Source organism: Hemicordylus capensis, chromosome 4, assembly GCF_027244095.1.
Source record: "Hemicordylus capensis ecotype Gifberg chromosome 4, rHemCap1.1.pri, whole genome shotgun sequence".
In the NCBI taxonomy this organism is placed as follows: Eukaryota; Metazoa; Chordata; class Lepidosauria; order Squamata; family Cordylidae; genus Hemicordylus; species Hemicordylus capensis.
In genome coordinates, this window is record NC_069660.1 from 78,034,963 (window position 1) to 78,059,206 (window position 24,244).

General features: G+C 44.4%; 1 protein-coding gene across 4 annotated transcripts in view; it reads left to right on the top strand.

The window, feature by feature from the left end:
- The first annotated feature begins 428 nt into the window (after nucleotides 1-428).
- Nucleotides 429-24,244, top strand: part of TULP1 (TUB like protein 1) — a 40,417-nt gene continuing 16,601 nt past the window's right edge. For 2 of the 4 annotated variants that reach the window (XR_008307098.1, XM_053249812.1), the window contains exons 1-7: nucleotides 429-533; nucleotides 9,329-9,458; nucleotides 11,796-11,948; nucleotides 16,365-16,505; nucleotides 19,125-19,238; nucleotides 22,549-22,683; nucleotides 23,026-23,123. Coding sequence is in view for 3 of the 4 variants with exons in the window: in XM_053249812.1 (XP_053105787.1) it covers nucleotides 522-533; nucleotides 9,329-9,458; nucleotides 11,796-11,948; nucleotides 16,365-16,505; nucleotides 19,125-19,238; nucleotides 22,549-22,683; nucleotides 23,026-23,123 (783 nt within the window). In the remaining variant the exon portion in view is untranslated. The remainder of the gene's footprint in view (nucleotides 534-9,328; nucleotides 9,459-11,795; nucleotides 11,949-16,364; nucleotides 16,506-19,124; nucleotides 19,239-22,548; nucleotides 22,684-23,025; nucleotides 23,124-24,244) is intronic. The other 2 variants (XM_053249811.1, XM_053249810.1) reach the window with 2 other exon arrangements.

The following is a 24,244-nucleotide window of genomic DNA, read 5'->3' on the forward strand; positions in this document are numbered from 1 at the left end:
ATGAGCTGAGCTTCGGGGGGGGGGGCATTTTAAAATCTTGTCTCTGGGCCCACTCCAACCTTGCTACGCCGCTGCTGAGCTGCCCTAGCCTGGGTTACGCAGCCCATATGAATACCATGAGTATCTCTTCATCAGGGGACAACTACTCTACAAATTACCACCGTTTCATCCCCTAATGAAGGGGTGCCTGTCTCGAACGTGACAGGGGCTGCTAGCAATTTTTCCCCATTAAACCGTCTCCTGCATCCAACAGGACTCCTGCTTTTGGTTTTTACTTTTTTATGGTAATGTCTGACCACTCTTACAGTACCTGATCAAGTTAACAAATGTTGCATTGTTTCTTTTCCTGTTTGCTATCCATTGGGGTTCTATCTGGTAAGTTGTATTATTAATTATTATTATTTTATCAAATTGTATTCTTTTTCAGTAAAAAGGCTTTAACTGACAACCGCAAGTTTGGAGAGCTTTGGAAATAGAATGGAACCTAAGGCCTTTTTAAAAAAAAAACAGTATCCCTGGTAATGAGTTTAAAGGTAAAGTGTGCCGTTGAGTCGATGTCAACTCCTGGTGCCCACAGAGCCCTGTGGTTGTCTTCGGTAGAATATAGGAGGGATTTACCATTGCAGTATGAACTGATGCCTTTCAGCATCTTCCTACATCACTGCTGCCTGATATAGGTGTTTCCCGTGGTCTGGGAAACATACCAGCAGGGATTCGAACCAGCAACCTCTAGCTTGCTAGTCAAGTCATTTCCCCGCTGCACCATTAGGTAGCTTCTCAGTAATGAGGTTAAGGTTGGACAAACTGCACTAGTGGAGTCGAGACATGTTTGGTGGTGACTGAAAGTTCTTCTCTACCTACCAATAAAGTCAAGGTTTTTTTCTGCCCTCTGTTGGATTGACACTTTTCCAATATAACTTTTGTATCGATAAGGAGCTTCTCTCACTAATTAATGATACGCTTGTGTCCTTTTCTATGTCCTTTTCTATGTTGTTTACATGAAGGAAGCAGAGATAAGATGTATGGCGATTTCAGCTCTGTCCCTGGTACCTGCGAATCAAATATGAACCAATGGCAGGCTGAGGAGCAGGGCTTGAGATACTGATCTTAGGGCTTGGGGAGGCTCAAGCATGGCAAGAGAGTCCTTTTGGGCTCTGTCAACCCTCCAGCGCTCCAGGAGATTGGAGGCAAGAGCACAACATACATTGTGCCCGTCAAACCAACAGCAGCTGGCCTGGAACATCCTGGCTCAAGCACCTCTTCACCTGCAATGCAGACACTGACCCTGCACTTGCACTCCTCTGTGCTCTCTGGGTCTCATGATCGGGGTGAAGAAATGTTGACTCTGGCTCCGTTTTTATCAGCCAGACAAAATATTTTACTTGTCAAGCTATCTTGGTACATTACGCATCAGGACTTTTTTCACTTGTCAGGCATCATTTTTCACTCGTCACAGACTAGTAGACTAGTGGATTTCTGCCATCCTGCTCACGACTTAGCTGCACATCAGTAGGTAGCTGGTGCTCTGTTGAACTGCATATCTAAATATTAGGCTTGTCCACATAACTTTAAATTAGGTAGGACAAGTGGGAACTTTGCACGCTCCCGTTTTTTGGTTGTGTGTTAGCAAAAACCTAGACAGAAGAAGGGGAGAGTGATCGTCTGTGAGCCAGGAGATGGGTGCAATGGTGCTGTCCTACCCAGCACTTGTTCCCAGCATTTTCTTAAGGGTGGACAAAAAGCCATCCTTCCTAGCTGCTGGCTCACAGATGATCACTCTCCTCTTTTCCTACCTAGGTTTTTGCTAACACACAACCAAAAATCAGGTGTGCACATAGCTCCCAAAGCTGAATAGGATGCTTCTCCTACCCAATTTGGATTGTGTGGGTGGGTGGATCTATCTATCTATCTATCTATCTATCTATCTATCTATCTATCTATCTATCTATCTATCTATCTATCTATCTATCTATCTATCATATTTCTGTACCGCCTAGTATAGCAGTCTCTAGGTGGTGTACAGATTAAAACACAATATAAAACAAAACATTAAAAATTCATAAAAACAGATGAAAATCACAATAGATAAAAGCACACTTTAAAATTTAAATTTCAGGCCCTGATATGGTCTGGAACACAGGCCGTTACAGGGCTTCCTATGCCTCTGACAGGATCCTTAACTTCACCACTATGCAAAATGCATAGTTTAGTTTCTCCTTGGGTATCGTTGAGCCATTTAGTGGTGCTAACCCAAGGCTCATACAAGATGGGTGTAGTTGGCTCTGCCCTATTCATCACTGCTCATTAATCATGTGATTTCATCACAATTTATTTGGCCTTGTTTATTATGAAAGATATAAATGCCTACTAGCAGAAGTAGTGCTGGGAAGAGAATCGGAGGCTAGATCTGAAAGTTTTCCAAACTATACCAGGGTCTTGGTGTCACTGGAGAAAAGAGCGTTGTCTCCTTGCATTCTTCTAAATCTTACCACTTGTTGCATGGTGGCAGAAGCACACTGGTTAACTCCTGTTAGTACACTGACCTGAGATGAAAGCAAGATGATGATGATGATTTGTTAATGGCATTTGCTTTTTGCTTTTAAGTTCCTAGTCCTTTTTGCTTTTTGCTTTAAAGTTCCTAGTCCATATAATAACAAAGAAAACCATCAAAATGACATTGTGGTTTATGCTTAAAATTTTAAGTAACCGAAAAGTATAGGGGGGAAATCCTAAATAGCATTGCTTTTTTTTTTTTTTTAACCAAGCTTATCTTTTTATGATTCATTACTTTTAAGCATGTGCAATCAGCAGTAGTATTGGCAACTTGGGGTTGTTTGTTTTGCAACACACCTGCTTACTATCCTGATGGGCACAGGGCTCTCCTAAACTAAGGGCTGTGTCTCTCACCTACTCCTCCCTGTATTATTCAATTGTGAGTAGGCCTGAATTACTACATCCTTTCACACTTCACAAACGTAAGAGAAGGGGTTGTTTATTTCCAGGTTTCGATTCAGGGTCACCTCCCATGGCTCAGACTTGTGGTTCTCATTGGCATCCAGAATTAGTCGCATGTGCACAGACAACCCACACACCACAGTGCATATTTTCTCAAGTTGATGTCAAAAGTACAAACACACACACACACACACCCCACTCAGAACAAATTAAACAAGTTAGCAATTTTACTTATTTCGACTCTGATCAGAATCTTCGATGAATTTCAAATGTTTATAGCAAAAAACAGTCAAGATTGAAGATTCGGTTTAATAGTGTGAGGAAATAATAGACTAGGGATGTGCACGAACCTGGCCGGAGGCCCTTTTACAGGCCTCCGGACAGGTTCGAATACCGGGGCCGGTTCGAAGTTTGAAGCCAGCAAAGGTGTCACTTTAAGGGTGGGGGAGAGTGCACTCACCCCTCCCGCTGCTTTCCCCCCACTGGCACTCCTTTCTGATAAAAACCTTCAGGGCGACAGCGTACCTCCCTGCCACCCCTTCCTCGGCCGGAAGTGGCCAGAGGTACCAGGTGCCCATGTGCCCGTCTGATGTCTTTCATGGGATGACCCCTGGTTCTAGTGTTATGGGAGAGGGAGAAGAATTTATCTCTGTTCACTTTCTCCACACCATGCATGGTTTTATAGACCTCTATCATGTCTCCCTGCAGTCATCTTTTTTCTAAACTAAAAAGGCCCAGCTGTTGTAGCCTTGCCTCATAAGGAAGGTGCTCCAGGCCCCTGATCATCTTGGTTGCCCTCTTCTGCACCTTTTCCAGTTCTACAATGTCCTTTTTTAGATGTGGTGGCCAGAATTGTACCCAGTACTCCAGGTGTGGCCACAACATAGTTTTGTATAAGGGCATTATAATATTAGCAGTTTTATTTTCAGTCCCCTTCCTAATAATCCCTAGCATGGAATTGGCTTTTTTCACAGCTGCCACACATTGAGTCAACACTTACAACGAGCTGTCAACCATGACCCCAAGATCCCTCTCCTGGTCAGTCACCGACAGCTCAGATCCCATCAAGTATACTTGAAGTTGGGGGTTTTCATCCCAATGTGCATCACTTTACAGTTGCCAACACTGAACCGCATTTGCCATTTTGTCACCCACTCACCCAATTTTGAGAGATCCTTTTGGAACTCCTCACAATCCATTTTGGATTTCACTACCTGAAAGAGTTTGGTATCATCTGCAAATCTGGCCACCTCGCTGCTTACCCCTGCTTCTAGATCATTTATGAATAAATTAAAAAGCACCAGTCCCAGTACAGAACCTTGGGGGACCCCACTTCTTACTTACTCCCATTGTGAAAACTCTCCATTTATCCCTACCCTCTGTTTCCTGTCTTTCAACCAGTTAGCATGTACTTGTCCCCTTATCTCATGACTGCTAAGTTTTTTCTCAGGAGTCTTTGATGAGGAACTTTGTCAAAAGCGTTTTGGAAGTCCAGGTATACTATGTAAACTGGATCACCTTGATCCACACACTTGTTGACACTCAAAGAATTCCAAAAGGTTTGTGAGGCAAGATTTACCTTTGCAGACGCCATGCTGGTTCTCTTCCAGAAGGGCCTGTTCTTCTATGTGCTTTACAATTTTATCCTTGAGGATGCTTTCCATCAGTTTGCCTGGAACGGATGTTAAACTAACAGGCCTGTAATTTCCTGGATCGTCCCTGGATCCCTTTTTAAAAAATCGGTGTTACATTTGCTACTTTCCAGTCCTCTAGTACAGAGCCTGATTGCAGAGATAAGTTATATATTTTAGCAAGGAGGTTGGCAATTTCGCATTTGAGTTCTTTGAGGACTCTTGGAGGGATGCCATCTGGCCCTGGCGATTTGCTAGTTTTCAGTTTTTCTAGACAGTTTAGAACATCATTTCTTGTCACTTCTATCTGACTCAGTTCTTTAACCTCCATCCCCCAAAAGCCTGGTTCAGAAACAGATATATGCTCAGGATCCTCTGCCATGAAGACCAACACCAAGAACTCATTAAGCTTCTCTGCAACCTCCATATCCTCCTTAATACCTTTCACTCCCTCACTGTGTAATGGTCCAACCTCCTCCCTGGCAGGTTTCCTGCTTCAGATGTATTTTTTTTAAGTTTTTGTTATTCCCCTTGATGCTTTTAGCTAAATGTTCCTCAAACTCTCTTTTTGCCTCCCTTATTGTCACCTTGCATTTCTTTTGCCAGAGTTTGTGTTCCTTTCTGTTCTCCTCATTTGGGCAGGCCTTCCAATTTTGGAAGGAAGTCTTCTCTTGCATGGCTTCCTTGACATTACCTGTTAGCCATGCTGGCATCCTCCTGGACTTAGTGGTACCTTTCCTCCTTTTGGGTGTACCATCTAACTGGGCTTCTAGTATTGTGGTTTTAGATAAACTCCATGCATTCTGGAGCAAACTGACTCTCCTGTTTTTCCTTTCAGCTTTCTTTTCACCATACTCCTCATTTTGGAGAGGTTTCCTCTTCTGAAATTCAAAGTGTTTGTGTAGACTTCCTTGGTGATTCTCTCCCCGCATGTATGCTGAATTTGATCACACAATGGTCACTGTTCGCTAAAGGGTTGATGACACTGACATCACACACCAGGTCTAGGGTGCCACTCAGGATTAAGTCCAAGGTCGCCTTCTCTCTGGTTGGTTCCAAGACCAACTGTTCTAGGACACAATCATTTAGTGTATGTATCTAGAAATTTGACCTCTTTGTCATTACCTGACTGTGAATTTCCCCAGTCTATGTGTGGGTAATTAAAGTCACCTATTATTACTGCCCTGCCTCTCCTTGATGCCTCCCTGATTTCCTCCTGCAATTCCCAGTTACTGTCAGCGTTTTGATCCAGAGGGCGATAGCATGTCCCCAGTAGCACATTTCCTCTCAGGCCTTGTATTGGCACCCACAGGGTTTCTGTGCAGGACTCCAGTCCACCTAGGTTTTCTACCTTGTTAGATTCTATCCCTTCTTTAACATACAGTGCTACTCCACCTCCAAGGCGCCCCTCCCTGTCCTTTCTATAGAGTTTATATCCAGGGATAACAGTGTCCCACTGGTTCTCACTGTTCCACCATGTTTCTCTTATGCCCACTATATCTATTTCTGTGTTAGCAACCCCGCACTCCAGCTCACCCATCTTGGCTTGGAGGCTTCTGGCATTGACATATACGCACCTATACACTGAATCTCTTCCCTGGTGTATGCTATCTTTCTTTTGACTCTTTGACCAGCTGGCACAGCCTTCTGTCTGCTCTTTATGTAGTTCTGCTCTGTCCCCTTCTGTTTTATCTGAATCCTTTGCACCCTCGCACTTTAAAGGATGGCATTTGCCGAACCGGATACTGTCCAGCTCCTGTCGACTATTCCCCAGGTGTCATTTTAAAAGCTGCTCTGCAACCTTTTTGATTTTAAGCGCCAGCAGTCTGGTTCCATCTTGGTTCAAGTGCAGCCCATCCCTTTTGTACAGGCCTTGCTTGCCCCAAAATGTATCCCAGTGCCTAACAAATCTAAACCCCTCCTCCCGGCACCAACATCTCATCCACGCATTGAAACCCCTCCCCTCTGCCTGTCTCACTGTACCTGCGCGTGGAACAGGTAGCATTTCTGAGAATGCTACCTTGGGGGTCCTGGACTTCAATACACTACCTATCAGCCTAAATTTGGTTTCCAGAACCTCCCGACTACATTTTCCCACATCGCTGGTGCCAACATGCACCATGACAGCTGTCTCCTCCCCAGCACTGCCTAACAGTCTATCTAGATGCTGTGTGATGTCCGCAGCCTTCGCACCAGGCAGGCAAGTCACCATGCAGTCAATACGTGGGTCACAAACCCATCTCTCTCTATAGATGTCCTAGGCCCTGTGCTGTTAAACCTTTTATAAATGACTTGGAGGAGAAAGTAAAGGGAATGTTTATCAGATATGAAGATGAGAAAGAGCTGTGGAAGGCAGGTAGCTTACATCTTAGAAAATAGAATCAAGATTCAATCAAATAATAAGAACATTCACAGAGCAAAGAGGCACCTTTTAGAAGTGGTGATTCTCTTTATTTAACGGCAGGGAGCAACTGGTCATATCCATCCCCAGCACAGCATCCCTCCTGTGGCTGTTGCTGGTGTCTATCTTATGTTTCCTTTTTTAGATTGTGAGCCCTTTGAGGGCAGGGAGCCATTTTATTTGTTTGTTTACATCTATGTAAACCGCTTTGGGAACTTTTGTTGAAAAGTAGTATACAGTGGTCCCTCGACTTACAAACTACTCGACATAAGTATTTTTCGAGTTACAAACGGCAGTTTTAGATCCGGTTTTAGATGCGGTTTTTTCGACTTACAAATTTTTAGATGGGGTTTCCTCGACTTACAAATTTTACATGCGGTTTCCTTGACTTGCCTGCCTGTTTACTGCCTGTTTATTCTTGAAAAGAAATGTTCCTGTGCAGTTTGCAAGCCTTACTGGGGGTCTGGGTCTTTTTTCTAGGCTCCAGAACGCATTAATCCGTTCCCAATGCATTCCTATGGGAAACCGCTTTTCGACTTACGAATTTTTCGACTTACAAATGTGCATTCGGAACGGATTAATTTCGTAAGTAGAGGGACCACTGTATAAATATTCATCATGTTCATATTTGTACATAAGAACAGCCCTGCTGGATCAGGCCCAAGGCCCATCTAGTCCAGCATCCTGTTTCACACAGTGGCCCACCAAATGCTGCTGGAAGCCTACAGGCAGGAGTTGAGGGCATGCCCTCTCTCCTGCTGTCACTCCCCTGCAATTGGTATTCAGAGGGACAGACTCAAAGACTGGGCCAAAACCAATGAGATGCAGTTGTTCAACATAAACAAATGTAAAGGTCTGCATTTGGGCAACATCAAATGCACAAGTACAAGATGGGGGACACCTGGCTTGATAGCAGTACATGTGATTGGGACCTAGGTGTCCTAATGGACAAGCTGGATATCAGCCAGCAGTGTCATGCAGCTGCTAAAAAAGCAAATGCAATACTATGCAGCATTAACAGAAGCACAGTGTCCAGATCACAAGAAGTAATAGTTCCGCTCTATTCTGCACTGCTCAGACCTCACTTGGAATACGGTGTCCAGTTCTGGGCACCACATTTAAGAATGTTGATCAACTGGAGCAGGTTCAGAGGAGGGCAACAAAAATGGTGAGGGATCCAGAACATAGTCCTAGGAGGAACGCTGCAAATAACTTGGCTGCCCACGTGTTGGAATTTCATCATATCTGCTTTGTCTCGCAGTTTGTTCTGCTGGGTACTTTCCCTTCTGCTGTAGCGGAGCCCTGAAGAATATCCTGATGGCAGGCAACAGAAGAGCAGCAGGCATGGGGGTGTACTTTCTCCACCTCTTACTCTCTCATTCGTGAGATGAGATCTGTACATTGTTACAAGAGGGTTTCTATAGACTGAGATGCAGCAGGTATTGGAAAGTTTCCCAATCATCTGCTGTGCACTCCAGTGATCTCTTCATTCTGATAAAGAACTAGGAATCACAGATGCACACACACACACCGCCCCAAGCATGTTTGCATGGTCCTTTCTCTCTTGGGCTTACAGGACCTTGCAACCTTTCTCTGCTACAAGGTTAGAAGAGGCTCAGGAAAGAGATCCTACAAAGTATCCTGAAGAAGCCTCCATCATTAGGACTTGCTTCCTGCTTTCAAAACGGAGGTCCCTTCCTGACAAAAGTATAAAAGTTTATTAACCCTTGCTAACTGAGCAAAGAGACACCTTTTCAAGTGGTGATTTCCTTATATTTAGCAAGGGGAGAACAACTGGCCCTATCCAGCCCCAGCCCATCATCCCTCCAGTTGTGGCTGTTGCTGGTATCTGCCTCAAGTTTCTTTTTAGACTGTGAGCCCTTTGGTGACAGGAGACCATCTTATTTATGTGATCTTTATTTTTCTATGTAAACCTCTTTGAGAACTTTGATTGAAGAGCAGTATATAAATATTCATAGAAGTAGTAGTTAACATGAGGTATCCCTGTTCATTTGAGGGCGTGGATCACACTTGCTGTGTGGGTTCCCCATAGTCTATGAGTTCTCCATAGTCTTGAAACAAAATAAGGGGGAGGGAGAGAAAAATGGTGCAAAATAAACAAACGTGTTGAATGAATCCATCAGCAGCTTGGGAGTTTCCCCCTGCTTTTTCTGATCCCCCCAGTTTCCCAGCCTGCCACCTAGCACCTCTTAGCTGTGGAATGGAAGGACAATGTTTCATGATTAAGATGTGTCCTGGTAAAAGGGTTGGAGATTAGCTCTGGTGTAAAGGTCTTACTTCTCACTGGTTCTCTGTAAACAACAGCTATTCTCCCACACAGCCAAATCCTTTCGATCAGAAGCCAAAGAAGAAACGGCAGGAGGCCACACTGGAAGCCAAGCCCAAAAAATCCAGAGTGAAAAAACAAGAGGAATCGAGCCCGACAGAAGAGCCCAATGCCCCTGCTCAGGGTAAGGGATAACCAGCGTGTGAGGAACCATGACAGATGAAAACATGAAGCAGCCTTATCCTGAGGCAAAGTGCTTCTGAAAGCAGGCAGTGAGGGGGTCAGGCATATGTTTCCAGGGATGCCGATCCCCCACTAAGCGTGGGAGGAGTTCCTCCTCTCATTTTAACAGAATTCCCGCATGCCAAACCTAATAACCCATGTCTTCCCCTGCCAAAGTGTCTTTTCTCCCCCCACAAAAACGTTAAGCGAGAAATAGTTGCTCTTCACTCTTTCCTCCTCTCAGTACCCCTGTACCTCTCGAGGGAGGCCCTTCCGGATGCCACACCTGAGAAGGCTGTGTGAAATCACCTTTAGGGCTAAACTGGATAGAACAGTGGCAGGCCCGTGGGTCACACACAGGTTGCCACTGAGTCCCTATGAAATCAGAGTGCACAACGTGGGCCCTCCAACTGCTGTTGGACTACCATCATCCCCAGCCACCATGGTCAGGGGTGATGGAAGTTGTAGTCCAACCGCCAGAGGCACACTAACCGCCGGACCTTGGGGACCCAGTCCGGTCCTCCACGGTCCAGGAGAGCCTCCAAATGGCCAGGGCCGGGGGCATCCAGCAGCTGAGCCACCTGGTGCCCGCCCCGCCCAAGCTCCGTTAAAAAAACCCAAAAAACAACAACAAAAACCTCTTGCCGAGGAGTGGCTGCGGGGGGGGGAGAGCAGAGCAGTCCTTCTCCTTTTCCCCCCTTCCCCAGTGGTGGTGGTGGTGGGGATGAGTAGGAATGACACTGAGCCCATCCGTTGGGGCCAGCCTCGTGAAGCAACTGTGAGGTGTTCCTGTGCAGTTTAGAGATCGTCGCAAGCTCTGCTCCCACCACTACCCTCAGTTGCAGTAAGAGTTTTTTATTTTTCAGATGGAGCTTTAGCGGGGTGGGCCCCCCAAAGGAAGTTTTGAGGGGCTTCATATGTGGGGGGCTCGTGGCTGAGCAGTCCAGGCGCCCAAGTTACCTTGGTGTGCCCCTGCCAACAGCAGCTGGAGGGCCAAAGTTATCTATCCCTGCTACAAAGTGAGGAGAGAGGTGGTTTAAAGTGGAGCAGGGGTGGGGAAAGTGCAGCAGGGGTGGAAACCCTTCCTCTGCTCCTGCCTCCACCTTTGAAACCACCTCTCTGGAAAGCAGGGATGGATTCAGCACACAGTGGACAGGTGGGGAGGGGTGTGTGGCGCACAACCCTTCCCACCTATCCCTAGAGAAATTTCAACCCTCCACCTCACCTGTTCAGGAATTTGGCATGACCCAAATCAGGTAGTGCCACAGTCATATAGTTTAGCCTTTGCATTCAGGCCTACCCTGCGGTGGCAGTGTCAGGCAGACATCAGGCAGGCCAACCCAGCTGGCAAACCCCTCACACCCTCTAGCTGCTGCGTCGCTGCTTTTCTTCTACCACCCATAGCCACTGCTTACTGATCTTCATTCACCTGGGCACTTTCCAGATTACACACTGTTCAGCAGTAATATGCTTTGGCTTGGTAGGATCATTTTGAAAACGATCCTTGCGCAGCCCTACTACTATGGGGAAATACAGCTATTTATTTGCGATGCACATGCAACATTGTAGGACTAAAACAGGAGGATAAAATCTGAAAGAAGTCATCGGAAATGTGAACGGCACCTTGCTGACAGTGCAGGGACTGTGATGTCAAAACACAGGCACTACGGAAGCACACTTGACAGACACGTAGTGACACTGTTGTAGCGGGTAATCCGGAAAGAGCCCTTGAGAGAGAAAGACAGCGAACTCTAGGTAGCCTCACAAAGGCAAACTGCTTGCAGTTTCCAAAAAACCCAACAGTCATTCATCCCCCACACATCTTATGAGGTACTTGAGCCACATAATGTTCACAGGCTCACAAATCTTCACTGTGGCTCTCCCATGGGCCATTTCACCTCCCAGCCACCTCATCTCCCACTGCCTGCTACTGCCTGACATTCCGTGCAGCAGTATGCTGGCACAAGAGACCTGCTGAGGCTGCTGTGGAGAGAAAAGGCAACCCTGAGAGTTCTATTGCACAACAGGTCAGGTTGCGCAATGACAAGCTGTTCACCACTCCTTCTATAGCTTCCAATGGAAGGACCTCTGTGCAATGGCATGGATGCTGCTTTAAGCTGTTGTGCTACCTGATCTGTTGTGCAACACCCTCAAGGCTGCCTTTCCCATTTCGCAGCAGCCCTGGCATAAGGCAGCCCCTTGTGCTGGCATACTGCTGTGCAGAATGTCAGCCACTGTATATAAATTCCTAGCTTTCTACTTTATTCATCTTGACTTTGGTGTATTCTCTTTTCGCAAGCTGCTGTTAGAAAAGTGAGAAAGAAGAAAGAGGAGAAACCAGCAGTAGAGAGTGAGAAAGACTCCTATGCCAAATTAATAAAATATCCCAAGAAAAAGAAAGAAAACCCCTCAACTCATTCCACGGTTGCAAAGGCTGCAAAAAAGAAACAAGGTAGGTCAGCTCCCCTACCTCATGCTCACACTTTGCACATGGGGTTTCACTGTCAAGCATGACTGGCCATGCCATAAAGGAACATGAAGCCATCCATTTTGAGTGGCAGATTCCAGAGAGGGAGACAATTTCCTACCCCCAATTTCTGCCTCTGTGTGTGTTTGTTAAATGAGCTCCAACTGAGAGCCGAAGAGTTAGGTGAGCTTGTGCCAAGCACTTCCCAGAGCTGAAAAGGCCCAGGGAACAGGGGAAGTTGAGAGAGAGCTCCTGCTGTGCCCCACACAATCCCTCCCAGCATGCACACTCTCACCCTCTTTACCCCATCTCTCTCTCTCCCCCCCCCTTCCCCCTCTCAAAACAATACCTAAGGCTGCAATCTTATGCACACTTACCTGGGAATAAGCCCTGCTGAAGACAAATAGCATTTACTTCTGAGTGAACATAGATAGGATTGTATTGAAAAACATCTCAGTTTTTCAGTGCAGTCTGCCATTATTATTAAAATAATAATAATAATAATAATAATAATAATAATAATTAATAGCCTCACACATGGATACTAAAATGTTTAGAAACAACTGGTGTCAGCAAAAACATTCAGATATTTATTTAAAAAGCCATGAGCATGTGGAGTACACAGTTAATAATCAATGACGAGACACTTGGACAGGTTAGCATTAGAAGAGGCATTTTCCAAGGGGACTCACTATCCCCTCTGTTGTTTGTAATCGCCATGACTCCACTTTCACAAATATTAAACAAAACACGCCTTGGATACCAAACATCTAAAACATCAAGTAAAATAAACCATCTGCTGTACATGGACGATCTGAAGTTGTATGGAAAGTCCCAGTCAGAAATTGAATCACTGCTAAACACTGTCCGTATATTCAGCAGCGATATAGCAATGGAGTTTGGACTAGACAAGTGTGCTGCATTAATAATGAACAGAGGGAAAATAAGAAAAACAGAAGGAATAAAACTGCCCAATGGAAGCAACATCAAGAACCTGGAAGAGAAAGAACATTAAAAATACTTGGGCATTCTCCAAGCTGATAACATCGCACACACTGAAGTTAAAAGAAAAATAGGAAGTGAATACATCAGGAGAGTTAGAAAAATCCTAAAGTCCAAACTCAATGGTGGGAACACCATACAAGCCATAAACACCTGGGCTATACCTGTTATCAGATACATTGCAGGAATAATAGACTGGACCCAGGCAGAGCTAGAGACGCTAGATCGTAAGATCAGGAAAATAATGACCATCAATCATGCTCTGCACCCCCGCAGTGATGTCGATAGGCTATACCTCCCTCGCAGCTCAGGTGGAAGAGGAATGCTGTAAGTCCATCAAACAGTAGAGGAGGAGAAAAGAGGCCTTGAAGGATATATAAAGGACAGTGAAGAAGATGCACTTCAAATGGTCAATAGTGAGAAACTATTCAACACCAATGAAAGAAAGAAAGCCTACAAGAAAGAACAAGTCAAGAACCGAGCAGAAAAATGGAAAAATAAGCCACTGCATGGTCAATATTTGCACAATATAAGTGGAAAATCAGACATCACCAAGACCTGGCAATGGCTTCGGAATGGCAACTTGAAGAAAGAAACAGAGGGTCTGATACTGGCTGCACAAGAACAGGCACTCAGAACAAATGCAATAAGAGCAAAAGTGGAAAAGTCAACAACAAACAGCAAGTGCCACCTTTGTAAAGAAGCAGATGAAACAGTGGACCACCTAATCAGCTGTTGTAAAAAGATCGCACAGACTGACTACAAACAAAGGCATGACAAGGTAGCAGGGATGATACTCTGGAACGTCTGCAAAAAATACAAGCGAGCTGTTGCCAAAGATTGGTGGGACCATAAAATTGAAAAAGTTGTAGAAAATGAAGATGCAAAAATATTATGGGACTTCCGACTACAAACAGACAAACATCTGCCACACAATACACCAGATATAACTGTAGTCGAGAAGAAAGAAAAACAAGTTAAAATAATCGACATAGCAATACCAGGGGATAGCAGAATAGAAGAAAAAGAAATGGAAAAAATCACAAAATACAAAGATCTACAAACTGAAATTGAAAGGCTGTGGCAGAAGACGACCAAAATAATCCCAGTGGTAATTGGTGCCCTAGGTGCAATTCCAAAACAACTTGAAGAGCACCTCAACACCATAGGGGCCACAGAAATCACCATCAACCAATTACAAAAAACAACTTTACTGGGAACAGCCTATATTCTGCGATGATATCTATAATAACAGCAACAACATTGATAATAAAATTCAGCCATCCCAGGTCCTTGGGAAGGACTCGATGTCTGAATAAAACAAACCAGTTAATAACACCTGTCTGACTGTGTGTGTAAGTAAGTAAGTAAATATATATGATTATAATGATAAATATAATCATAAACATGACAAAACAGCAGCCTGCATTGAAAAGTTAGGACTTCAGTTCATGGTCAATCACACAGCTGTTTTGCTACATGCCTAAACTCAACTTTTACTGCCTCGACTTACATTTCTGCTCCACTTTAATAACAAGCTGCCATACAGGCCTTGTTATTGTGAAGGCCTCTTAAAGGTGTAGCCTTGTATCCTTGCTCTTTTCAACGACAGATTGTGATACTTTAACATATTGACATACAGAATTACTTTCTGCCTGTGGAATTCCAAATCAGTCAGGCTGTATTGACGTAAACTTGAAGACCATGGCTGACGTCCTGACCATCAAAGCATCTGTGTTTCAATGGATTGTGGGGGCGCAACAGGAGCTTTCCCAGAATTCCCCCTTTCCCCCTGTGTGCATGCTACTGCACAAGAGCTGTTTCAATTTTCAAGCTCTGCTCTCCCTCTGGAAGAGGTCTGCCAGTTTGGAAACTTTTCAGCAACATGTTTCCAATCTTGCAGAGCCCTCCTGGAGTGTGGGGAGTGAGTATGCCACAGTCAAAAGGCTCTTGTGCTACTGTGCTCACCCTGGAGAACAGGGGAAGTTGAGGGAGAGCTCCTGTTGTGCCCCACACAAGATCAAACGCCTGTCACATCATGGCTCTATGTACAAGCCCTTCTTCCTACTCGTCTGGCAGCTACTTGGGAACGAACCTTCTCTGCTGAAATAAGAGCCTCCCCACCTCTGGCAACTGAAGACACATTTATTCACCCAGGCTTTTAGTTAGATTTATAGTTTTAATATCTTTAATGTTGGTTTTTAAATGTTTTTAATGATGGTTTAAATGATTTATTTGTTTAATGGATTTAATGTTTAAATGATTTTAATTGTAAACCACCCAGAGACACAAGTTTTGGGCGGTATAGAAATATGTTAAATAAATAAATAAAAATCAAATATAGCACATATTATTGTAAATATAAAAACCACTGGAAAATTCAAGTGCTATTTACATTTTTCAGCAGTTAGACGGTTATTGCTACTTAAGAAAAACTGCTCTACAAGGTTCATTTGCCACAGCCCTTTTATCTTATTATGCGTCTCAGTAACTGTCCAGTTGCCAGCTCTAACCCTTCTAGAGCTGTGGTACACATAATCTGAATAAAATAATAAAAATAAAACCTTGTCAATTTCATCCCTACTTTAGTGAAACTGACAAAGCCCCACAACCAAGGCATTTCCTTAATCTAGCTCAATGATGATCACTGTTTTTCAAGTGGGAGCCACTTTGGCAAAAATCCTGCAAATCCTTTTCAGTGAGAGCCATTTCCCACCAAGCTAACCTCAGTGCAGTGCTGTGCTGTGCTTTTCCCAGTGCCTGATGGGGAGCGGGGAAGGTGGGCCCATTAAGAGAAAGAGAGTCCTGTCAAAGCCCAACGCCATCTTGGAAGGCTCACAAGAGCCTATACTAAGAAGTATAGTCCTTTCCAGTACTTTATCCACAGAGTATGGAGAAGGCACTGAAAGAAGGACTACACTTCCCAGCACTCCATGTGCACCTTCCCAGCAGGCACTAGGGTTTGAGAGGATTCTGTTTTCCCTTAAAGGAGCTACTCCAGTGCTGGGTAATGGTTGTGCCAGGATATGTGTGTGTGCACGCACTGAAGGTTGAAGTATTAGGGAGCTGCACTAAGTGTCGAAGGGAGCCACCACTGATTCCCAGGTCTTGCAGTGAAGAACACTGATCTATCTTATTCTATAGCATAACTGGGATGGTCAGGCAAATGAAAGAAACACAGAACACACTCTGCAGGATCACGTGGATAAGTTCTAAATCACCATAATAACTACCATGACAGGCCATGCACTACAGAAGTCACCCACTCCAAAACTCAAGGAATACGTGTGCAATGCCTTGCTCTGGTTTTTCAGGACAGTTTCTACTGCTTTCATTGATGTGGTTGTTTTCCCCCCTTCTTTTTCTCAACAACTATTCATCCAAATCCCAAACTAATAGAAGACTCCGAAGAGTATGAAGATGAAGAGGAGGAGGAAGAAGAAGAGGTAGAAAGTGAAGATCCACCAAAAAAGCCAAAAAGGAAGATCCACAAAGATACTCCATCAGGTGAAGCTAAGGAAAGGAAGCCCAAAAGTAAAGGTCAGTGATTTGAATTCCAGAAGCTATCCGTGTTGGTTTAATTATCATTCTTTCCTTTTAGAGACCTCATTGAACCTCTATGCTGGGAACGAGGGATCTGGAATCCAGAATTTTTAACACCCTCATCAAACTACATTTCCCAGGAATTTTGAGAGTGGGGTGGGTGGGACCCAGGGCAATAAAACTAGAATAAAGTACACATGCCTCGGAATTGGTATGAACTTGGTTGGCTGTTTTTGGCTCAATGTTTAGTCTAACCTTTCTGCCCCCTTAGTCAAGACAGCAGGACATTGTTATGATGCATTATGACACCTGCAGAGCTGAGGTCATGACTAGCCTTGAAAATCCACCTAATTGCTGAAGAGGTTCACAATAACTGAAACCAGGAGGCAGGGACACCAAGAATCTCTCTCCTGCTCTTTTCCATGGCAGAAAACACAGCCTTCCCTTTCCTCTCTGCTCCAAACAGGAACTAGATGAAGCAGGAGGGCTGGGTATATCCCTTGAGGGTCAACTTAATTCCCTGAAGCGCCAGGAATGAAGGTCTCTTGATTCCTTGTGAGATACAACAGTCTCAATCATTGAGCTACTTATGGTCAGTCAGAGAAAAAGAACAGCATTACAGCACCATGGATCAAAACCCTATTCTGTATGACAGACTCCTTCTGTGATCCTGAACAATTTATTCAGCTTCTCTGGGCTTCAGCTGAACATCGTAAAATGGAAGCAACAGCCCTGCTCAGGCTCAGGCTCAGAGGGAAAGGTGTGTGTGTGTGTGTGTGTGTGTGTGAGAGAGAGAGAGAGAGAGAGAGAGAGATTTAAAGGCTGTAAAGACCTGAGAAGCTGGTGTGTGTGTGTGTGTGTGCGTGTGTGTGTGTGTGGGTGTTGTTGGCCTACAACTCCCATTATCCCTGACTTTTGGCCACTGTGGCTGGGGATTATTTATTATTTATTTATTTATTACATTTATATACTGCCCCATCCAAATGGCTCTGGGCGGTACACAGTAACGAATTGGTCATTTTAAAAACAATAAATACAAAACAATTTTATAAACAGTTTAAAACCATTAACAATTAAAACTTTTAAAATAGTTTTAAAACCTTGGACATACCGGCCAAACAGATAGAATTTAAGGGCTCTCTTGAAAGCCAACAATGAACTCAAACTGCAGATTTTTCTGCCAGGAGCACATTCTACAGCCCAGAGCAGCTACAGAGGATTATGGAAGCTGTAGTCCAAAAACAGCTGGAGGACTGAAGTTGAGCAGCCCTGCCATATCTGTATTTAGGAGAGTCATGGAGCAGGGCTAGCCCAAAAGAAACTTCACCCAGAGGTAGCAGCTATCAGTCATTTATGTCCTGAGACAGGGAGGGGCAAACATGCCCCTCCAGCTGTTTTTGGACTACAGCTCCCAGCATCCCAAGCCTTGGCTGGGGATGCTGGCAGTTGTAGTCCAAAAACAGCTGGAGGGTCACATTTGTCCACCCCTGTCCTTGAAGAAAGACAGCAGTGGAACAATACATGTTCTGTATAAGGGACTAGATTATAGCGGCGGCTCTTCTTGCCTTTCATTTTGCAATCATCTCATCTCCCTTCTTACAACCTTCCTCTGTCTCCTTCCCTTGCTTCCTCCACATCTTCAGCACACAGGGATTGAAGACTGAACATATTAAACTGCTTATATATACTGCATTGTTCCACCTAACTCAGTATTGGCTGGACTGATTTATAGTATTTCTCCAGGGTTTCTGATAGAAATCTTCCCCAGATAGGCCAGCAGATGCTGGGGGTTGAACTTGGGACCTTCTGTGTGCAAACCAGGCATTCTTCCACAGAGCTATGGTTCCTTCCCAATAGTCGTTCACAATATTTAATGTGGTATGATAGGACCACCGTCACTGTCCATGCTGAGCACTTCCCGCCCCCATCCCTTCCCATGATCTGCCTGACAAAAATTCAGGGCTTTGTAGTCCTTCCAAAAATCTGCAAATCCTGTTTGTCCAGAGATAATAGCAGGACAAAAGGGGTGACTTGTACCCCATAGGTAATGATAGCCCCAAACCACCCTTTCAGCTTTTAAAAACTACTGTCTGTCCACAGCATTCCCCCCACCCCCATTTCTCTTTTTCCAGTTCCTTGAACCTGAATAATCATATGTGTGGAGAGGAGAGCTGGAGTAGTAAGCATGAATTGTCCCCTTTGCTCAACAGGGTCTTCCCCAGTTTGCATTTGGATGGATGACTACATGTGAGCACTATAAGATACTCCCCTTAGGGGATGGGGCCATTGCTCTGTGGAAGAGCATCTACTTGTATGTAAAAGGCCCAAGCTTCATTCACTGGCATCTCCCAGAAGTAGAGCCTCCTTCCTGAGACCTTGGAGGGTGGCTGCCAGTCCGTGTAGTCAATACTGAGCTAGATGGCTCAATGGTCTGACTCAGTATAAAGCAGCATCCTATGTTCCTATCCTTTCCTTCACTGCCCCTTCCTTTCCTTCACCCTTCTGGCCTGTAGTTTTTCTCTTTGCTTTCCCCACCCGTCTTTTTTCAGTCATTGTCACCTCCAAACACAATCCACTTCTCATTGAATTCTTTCACATTCATTTCTCCTTTGACAGGAGACAAAGCTGAATCAGATGCCAAGACAAAAATTGCCAAGCCACTGAAGAAGGAGCCACCCTCTGTGTTCCAAGTGAGCGGGGACAAGAAAGACAAAAAAGTCAAAAAGAAAGGTAAAAGTTGAACATATATGTTCCATTAGACACACACACACCCGCTGCCCCCCTCTCTGCTGGCAAACAGCCAAAGAGGTAGGGACAAGGGAGTCACATCAGCTTTTGGAGGAGACCATGGAATGTGCTGCTTGGACCATTTGGACTATTCAGGGCCAAACTATGTGTGTGTTCATATTTTGAAACCTCAGGGGGGAAATCACTTGGGGGCAATTTGGAGTGGGGAAATTACAGGTGGGAAAAAGGGTTGTACCCCCCTGCTCTGTCTTATTTCTCTGCGCCAAACTGACTCCTAGAATGAATTGCTCAGCAAAGGAAGGGGTACCATGTGTAACATACAGATTGGCCTGTAAAGGTTGTTAAGAAAAAAGCATGACAAAGTACTTTGTGCTATAATTTCATGCCTTATTTATTTATTTGTTATTTCTCTATGTAAACCACTTTGGAAACGTTTGTTGAAAAGCGGAATATAAATATTTGTTGTTATTGCCTTCCAAAAGACATGACCAACCACTTAAAGTTCACATGGGTCCCATGGTATCAGGCACAATGATAATTAATTTGGGTAGGAAGCAAAAAAAAAAAAAAGAGTGCTCAATTAGGGGTGCTTTGTGGGAATTTCTTAAGGGGACATTTTGGTTCCCTCGGAAAACCTTATAATATAGAAGCAATATAGGAAGGTGCTGGAGGCGGACAATCACTTCAGTGACAACAACAAAGGCATCATTTCTTACTGTGTGGGAGAAGGCAATGGTAAACCACTCCTGTATTTTACCAAGAAAACCACATGGATAGACAAAATGGAATGATTGTCCATGTAGTGCCGGATGATGGGCCCCTCAGGTTGGATGGTACTCAACACACTACTGAGGAAGAGCTGAGGATCTCTCAGAGTACCGATGGTGTTTATGACACGGTTAGACTAAAGCCTTTTGGACGTCTAGCAACTGATGTTGCCATGCGGGAAAAGAAAACCCGAAGTTGCAAAGACAGAATCGCAATGGGAACATGAAACATAAGAAGCATGAATATGGGAAAGCTTGACACAGTGAAAGATGAAATGAATTGACTACAGATTGATATCTTGGGCATCAGTGAATTAAAATGGACTGGAATGGGACACTTTCAGTCAAAAAACCATACTATTTACTACTCAGGATACGAAAACCAAAGAAGGAAAGGTGTTGTTTTCATAGTCAGGAAGGATATAGCATTGACAGTACTTGGATACAATGCGGTCAGGGACCGACAAATATCAATTAGATTTCATGGACAACCCTTTAACATGACAGTTCTTCAAGCCTATGCCTCAATGACTGATGCAGAAGAAGAGGAAGTTGATGAGTTTTATGCTCAAGTCCAGTCTGAATTTGACAGAACATGCAAGCAAGATGTGATGCTGGTGGTTGGAGACTGGAATGCCAAAGTTGGAAAAGGTAAGGAGGAAAACCCAGTTGGCCTATATGGCCTAGGAAACAGAAATGAAGCAGGAAAACGACTCATTAGTTTCTGCCAAGCCAATGATCTCTTCATTGCTTTCACATGCTTCAAACAACCAAAGCGGCGCCTATACGCATGGACATGGACATCATGGACATCACCAGATGGAGTACACAGAAATCAGATTGATTATGTTATTGGTGGAAGGAGGTGGAAGAGCTCAATTATAACAGCAAAGACATGGCCGGGGGCCAATTGTGGAACAGTTCACGAACTGCTCATGTGCAAGTTCCAAGTCAAGCTAAAGTGGAAAAACAAAGCTATCCAGCTTCCACGATATGATCTTGAGAATGTACCCACCATTTTCAAGGAGAACATCTTAAAGTTCTGAACCTCATTGACAGGGAACCAGAAGAACTGTAGAATGAAATCAAAGAAGTTGCTAAGGACAAAGGTGAAAAGAGACTGCCAAAGGCCAAGGATCAAGAGACATTATTGCTGAATGCACGCTGGATAACTGAGAAAGCCAAAGAATACCAGAAAGAAGTCAATATGTGCTTTGTGGGCTATAGAAAAGCCTTCGATTGTGTCAACCATGTCAAGTTGTGGGATATCCTTAGGAAAATGGGCATCCCAGAATACCTGAATACCTGATTGTTTTCATGAGAAACCTATACACACAACAGGAAGCCACAGTCCAGATGCAACATGGTGACTGGTTCCAGATCAGCAAAGGAGTAAGACAAGGCTGTATACTTTCTCCTTCTTTATTCAATGTATATGCTGAACATATACTGAGAGAAGCTGGATTGGAATAAGATGAGTGTGGTTTTAAAGTTGGAGGAAGAAACACCAATAACCTGTGCTATGCTGATGACACCACTCTGATAGCTGAGAATGCGGATGACCTGCAAGCTCTAGTAATGAAAGTCAAGGAGCACAGTGAAAAAATGGGACTACGGCTAAATGTAAAGAAGACTAAACTAATGACAACGGGTACAGCAACCAGCCTCAGAATTGGCAATGAAGACATTGAAGTAGTGGATAGCTTCTGCCTTTTAGGATTGACCATCGACAGTAAAGAATCCAGCAGTCATGAAATACGCTGCAGACTAGCACTTGGTAGGGTTTCAATGAAGGCCTTGGAAAGGATAGTTAGATGCCATGACATGTTTACACCTACAAAGATTAGAATTGTTCGGACCGTGGTTTTTCCCAATATGCGATATGGATGTGGAAGCTGGACTTTGAAGAAGCAAGGTAGAAAAAGCATTGATGCTTTTGAACTTTGGTGCTGGGGAAGACTTTTGAGGATATCATGGACAGCCAGGAAAACCAACAAATGGAGCATAGAACAAATCAATCCAGAATTTTCACACGAAGCACAAATGACCAGGCTCAAACTATCATGGACTCAATTACGACAGCAATGAATGCACCACTGAGAGACCTTAAAGGCCAAGTTGAAGACAGATCATCCTGGAGAGAATCTATCTATGTGGTAGCTAATAGCCGACACCAACTTGATGGTCAATCAATCAGTCAATCAATCTGCGAACCTTTCCCATAAATGCATATCTTGGTTTTTAACCTAGTTTGCTATGAATGATACTTGCAAGAAGGTAATAAACTGTGAGTGAGAAACCAACTACTTTGCAACCCTCAGCTCCAGAATTAACTCTCAGTGTTATTCCCCATTATCAATATTTTGATTTTGCAATAACTAAATCTGATGCTAAGGAACACAGTTCTGAAAAAGACACTTTCTTGGGATGTGGGGGAGACTCAACAATTTCCATTTATATTATTGCAAAGAATCTGATCCGATTGATTCTCTTTTGCACAAAAATCTCTCACTTAACTGTTGTAGATCTGAAAAATAGTGAGGCAGAAGATGATTCTGATTCTAGTGCCAAGCCAATTAAAACTGAAAAAAAGAAGAGTGCAGCTTCCATGTTTCAGGCCGGGGGAGAAGGCCTCAAGGAGAAGAAAACCAAGAAGAAAGGTAGGTGCCCTGCTAACAGCAAGCACTGGAAGGGACATGGTGCAAATGTTAAAATTTGCTAAAAGGGGAAAGGAAAAATATGTGGGGGTGGGGGGAAGGAGGGAGAGACAACGGCTAGGAAGAGAGACTGCACAAGACTTTCACCTAGATTGATGGCAGAAATATTTGCACTGAAACACCAGCTTTTCTGCCAGCAACAGAGGACGATCAGGAACAAAGAGCAGCAGGTCACAGGAAATGATGTGGACTGTGCCTCCAAGCATAACAAATGACTGCCTGGATGGTTCTCTGGGCTGCATACCCATTGGATTGCCACTGAGCAGAATGTTCTTTTGTCTACAGCTCCCCGCAAAGCCACTGAAAAGGACAGTGATGAAGAGCCCCCAGAAGCAGCTCAGAAGAACACTAACAGGAAAGGAAAAGCAAAGAAGTCCAAGAAGGTATCCAGCTGGGGGTGCTCATAGGGCAGCGAGGGGTTCCAAAGTCCCTTTTGAACACTGGTGACGTGTATACCAAGAGAAAAGGCCAGCTTCTTTAGCAAACCCATTGCTGAGCCAAATAACCACAAATCTTACCTAAGGCAAGAATGCTTGCAGGCCGATTGCAGTCATATTAATGGTGCCAGCCACCACTGTGCACTAAAATTGAAGGCAAAGGAGGAAAGGGATAGCTGGATATTCACATTGCCTGCTTCCGTGGTTTATTTTCCCCACTTAAAAAAAAAAAAGAATACAGAACCAGCTTCCAAGCCAGGCAATTACTGCTGACCAATAGGCTTTCCAGCCAGATGGCAAACTAGTTCACTTTCACTGCCATCCAGCTTTCCCCTACTGTTGGAAACTTCTTGGAAACTTCGTTTAGTACAAAATACAGCCACCACTAGGTTGTTATTTGGGACTGGCTATAGGGCAGATATCAGTGCTGGGCTTGAGCCAAAAGTTCTCGAAAGAGAACTTGCTCTCAAAATTGGGGCCTGGGGCAGTATCAGGAGGGAATCCCTCCCACCCCATTACTTTTTGTTTGTGGCAATATTTAACTGGACAGCCAGCACTGATCTGCATTCTAAGAATCTTGTTAATGACACCGGATCATTGCAGCATATAGTTCTGAGGGTAGTGGCTGGCATTTCCCCCCAGAAGCCCTCTTGGAATGATGATCATTCTGAGGACGAATTCTAGCGGGTGGGGGTGTTCCTGTCCGTTACTGGCTACTCTCAGTGGCATAATACTGCCACCCCTAAAAAAAGTAAGCCTCGGTTTGCCCTGCTCAAAAATCACCAACATGCACCCAGTTTTGCACAGTGAGAAAGGCCATTTCACCTCAGCCATAATACTTAAATGCTCCACTGAACTATGCTCAGAAATGGACCTGCAGACCAAGTGCTAGTGCCTCTAAGGCCCTAAATGGCTTAGGACTTGCATACATGATTTTTACCACATGACCCTGCTCAATTCTTGAGGCTATTCCAACAATCACTGGAAAGTGGGCTAAGGGAGCCTAGCCTGCTTTCCAGGGATCATGGGAAGCCAGGCGCTCTCAAGGCGGCTAGCCCTCCTAATTC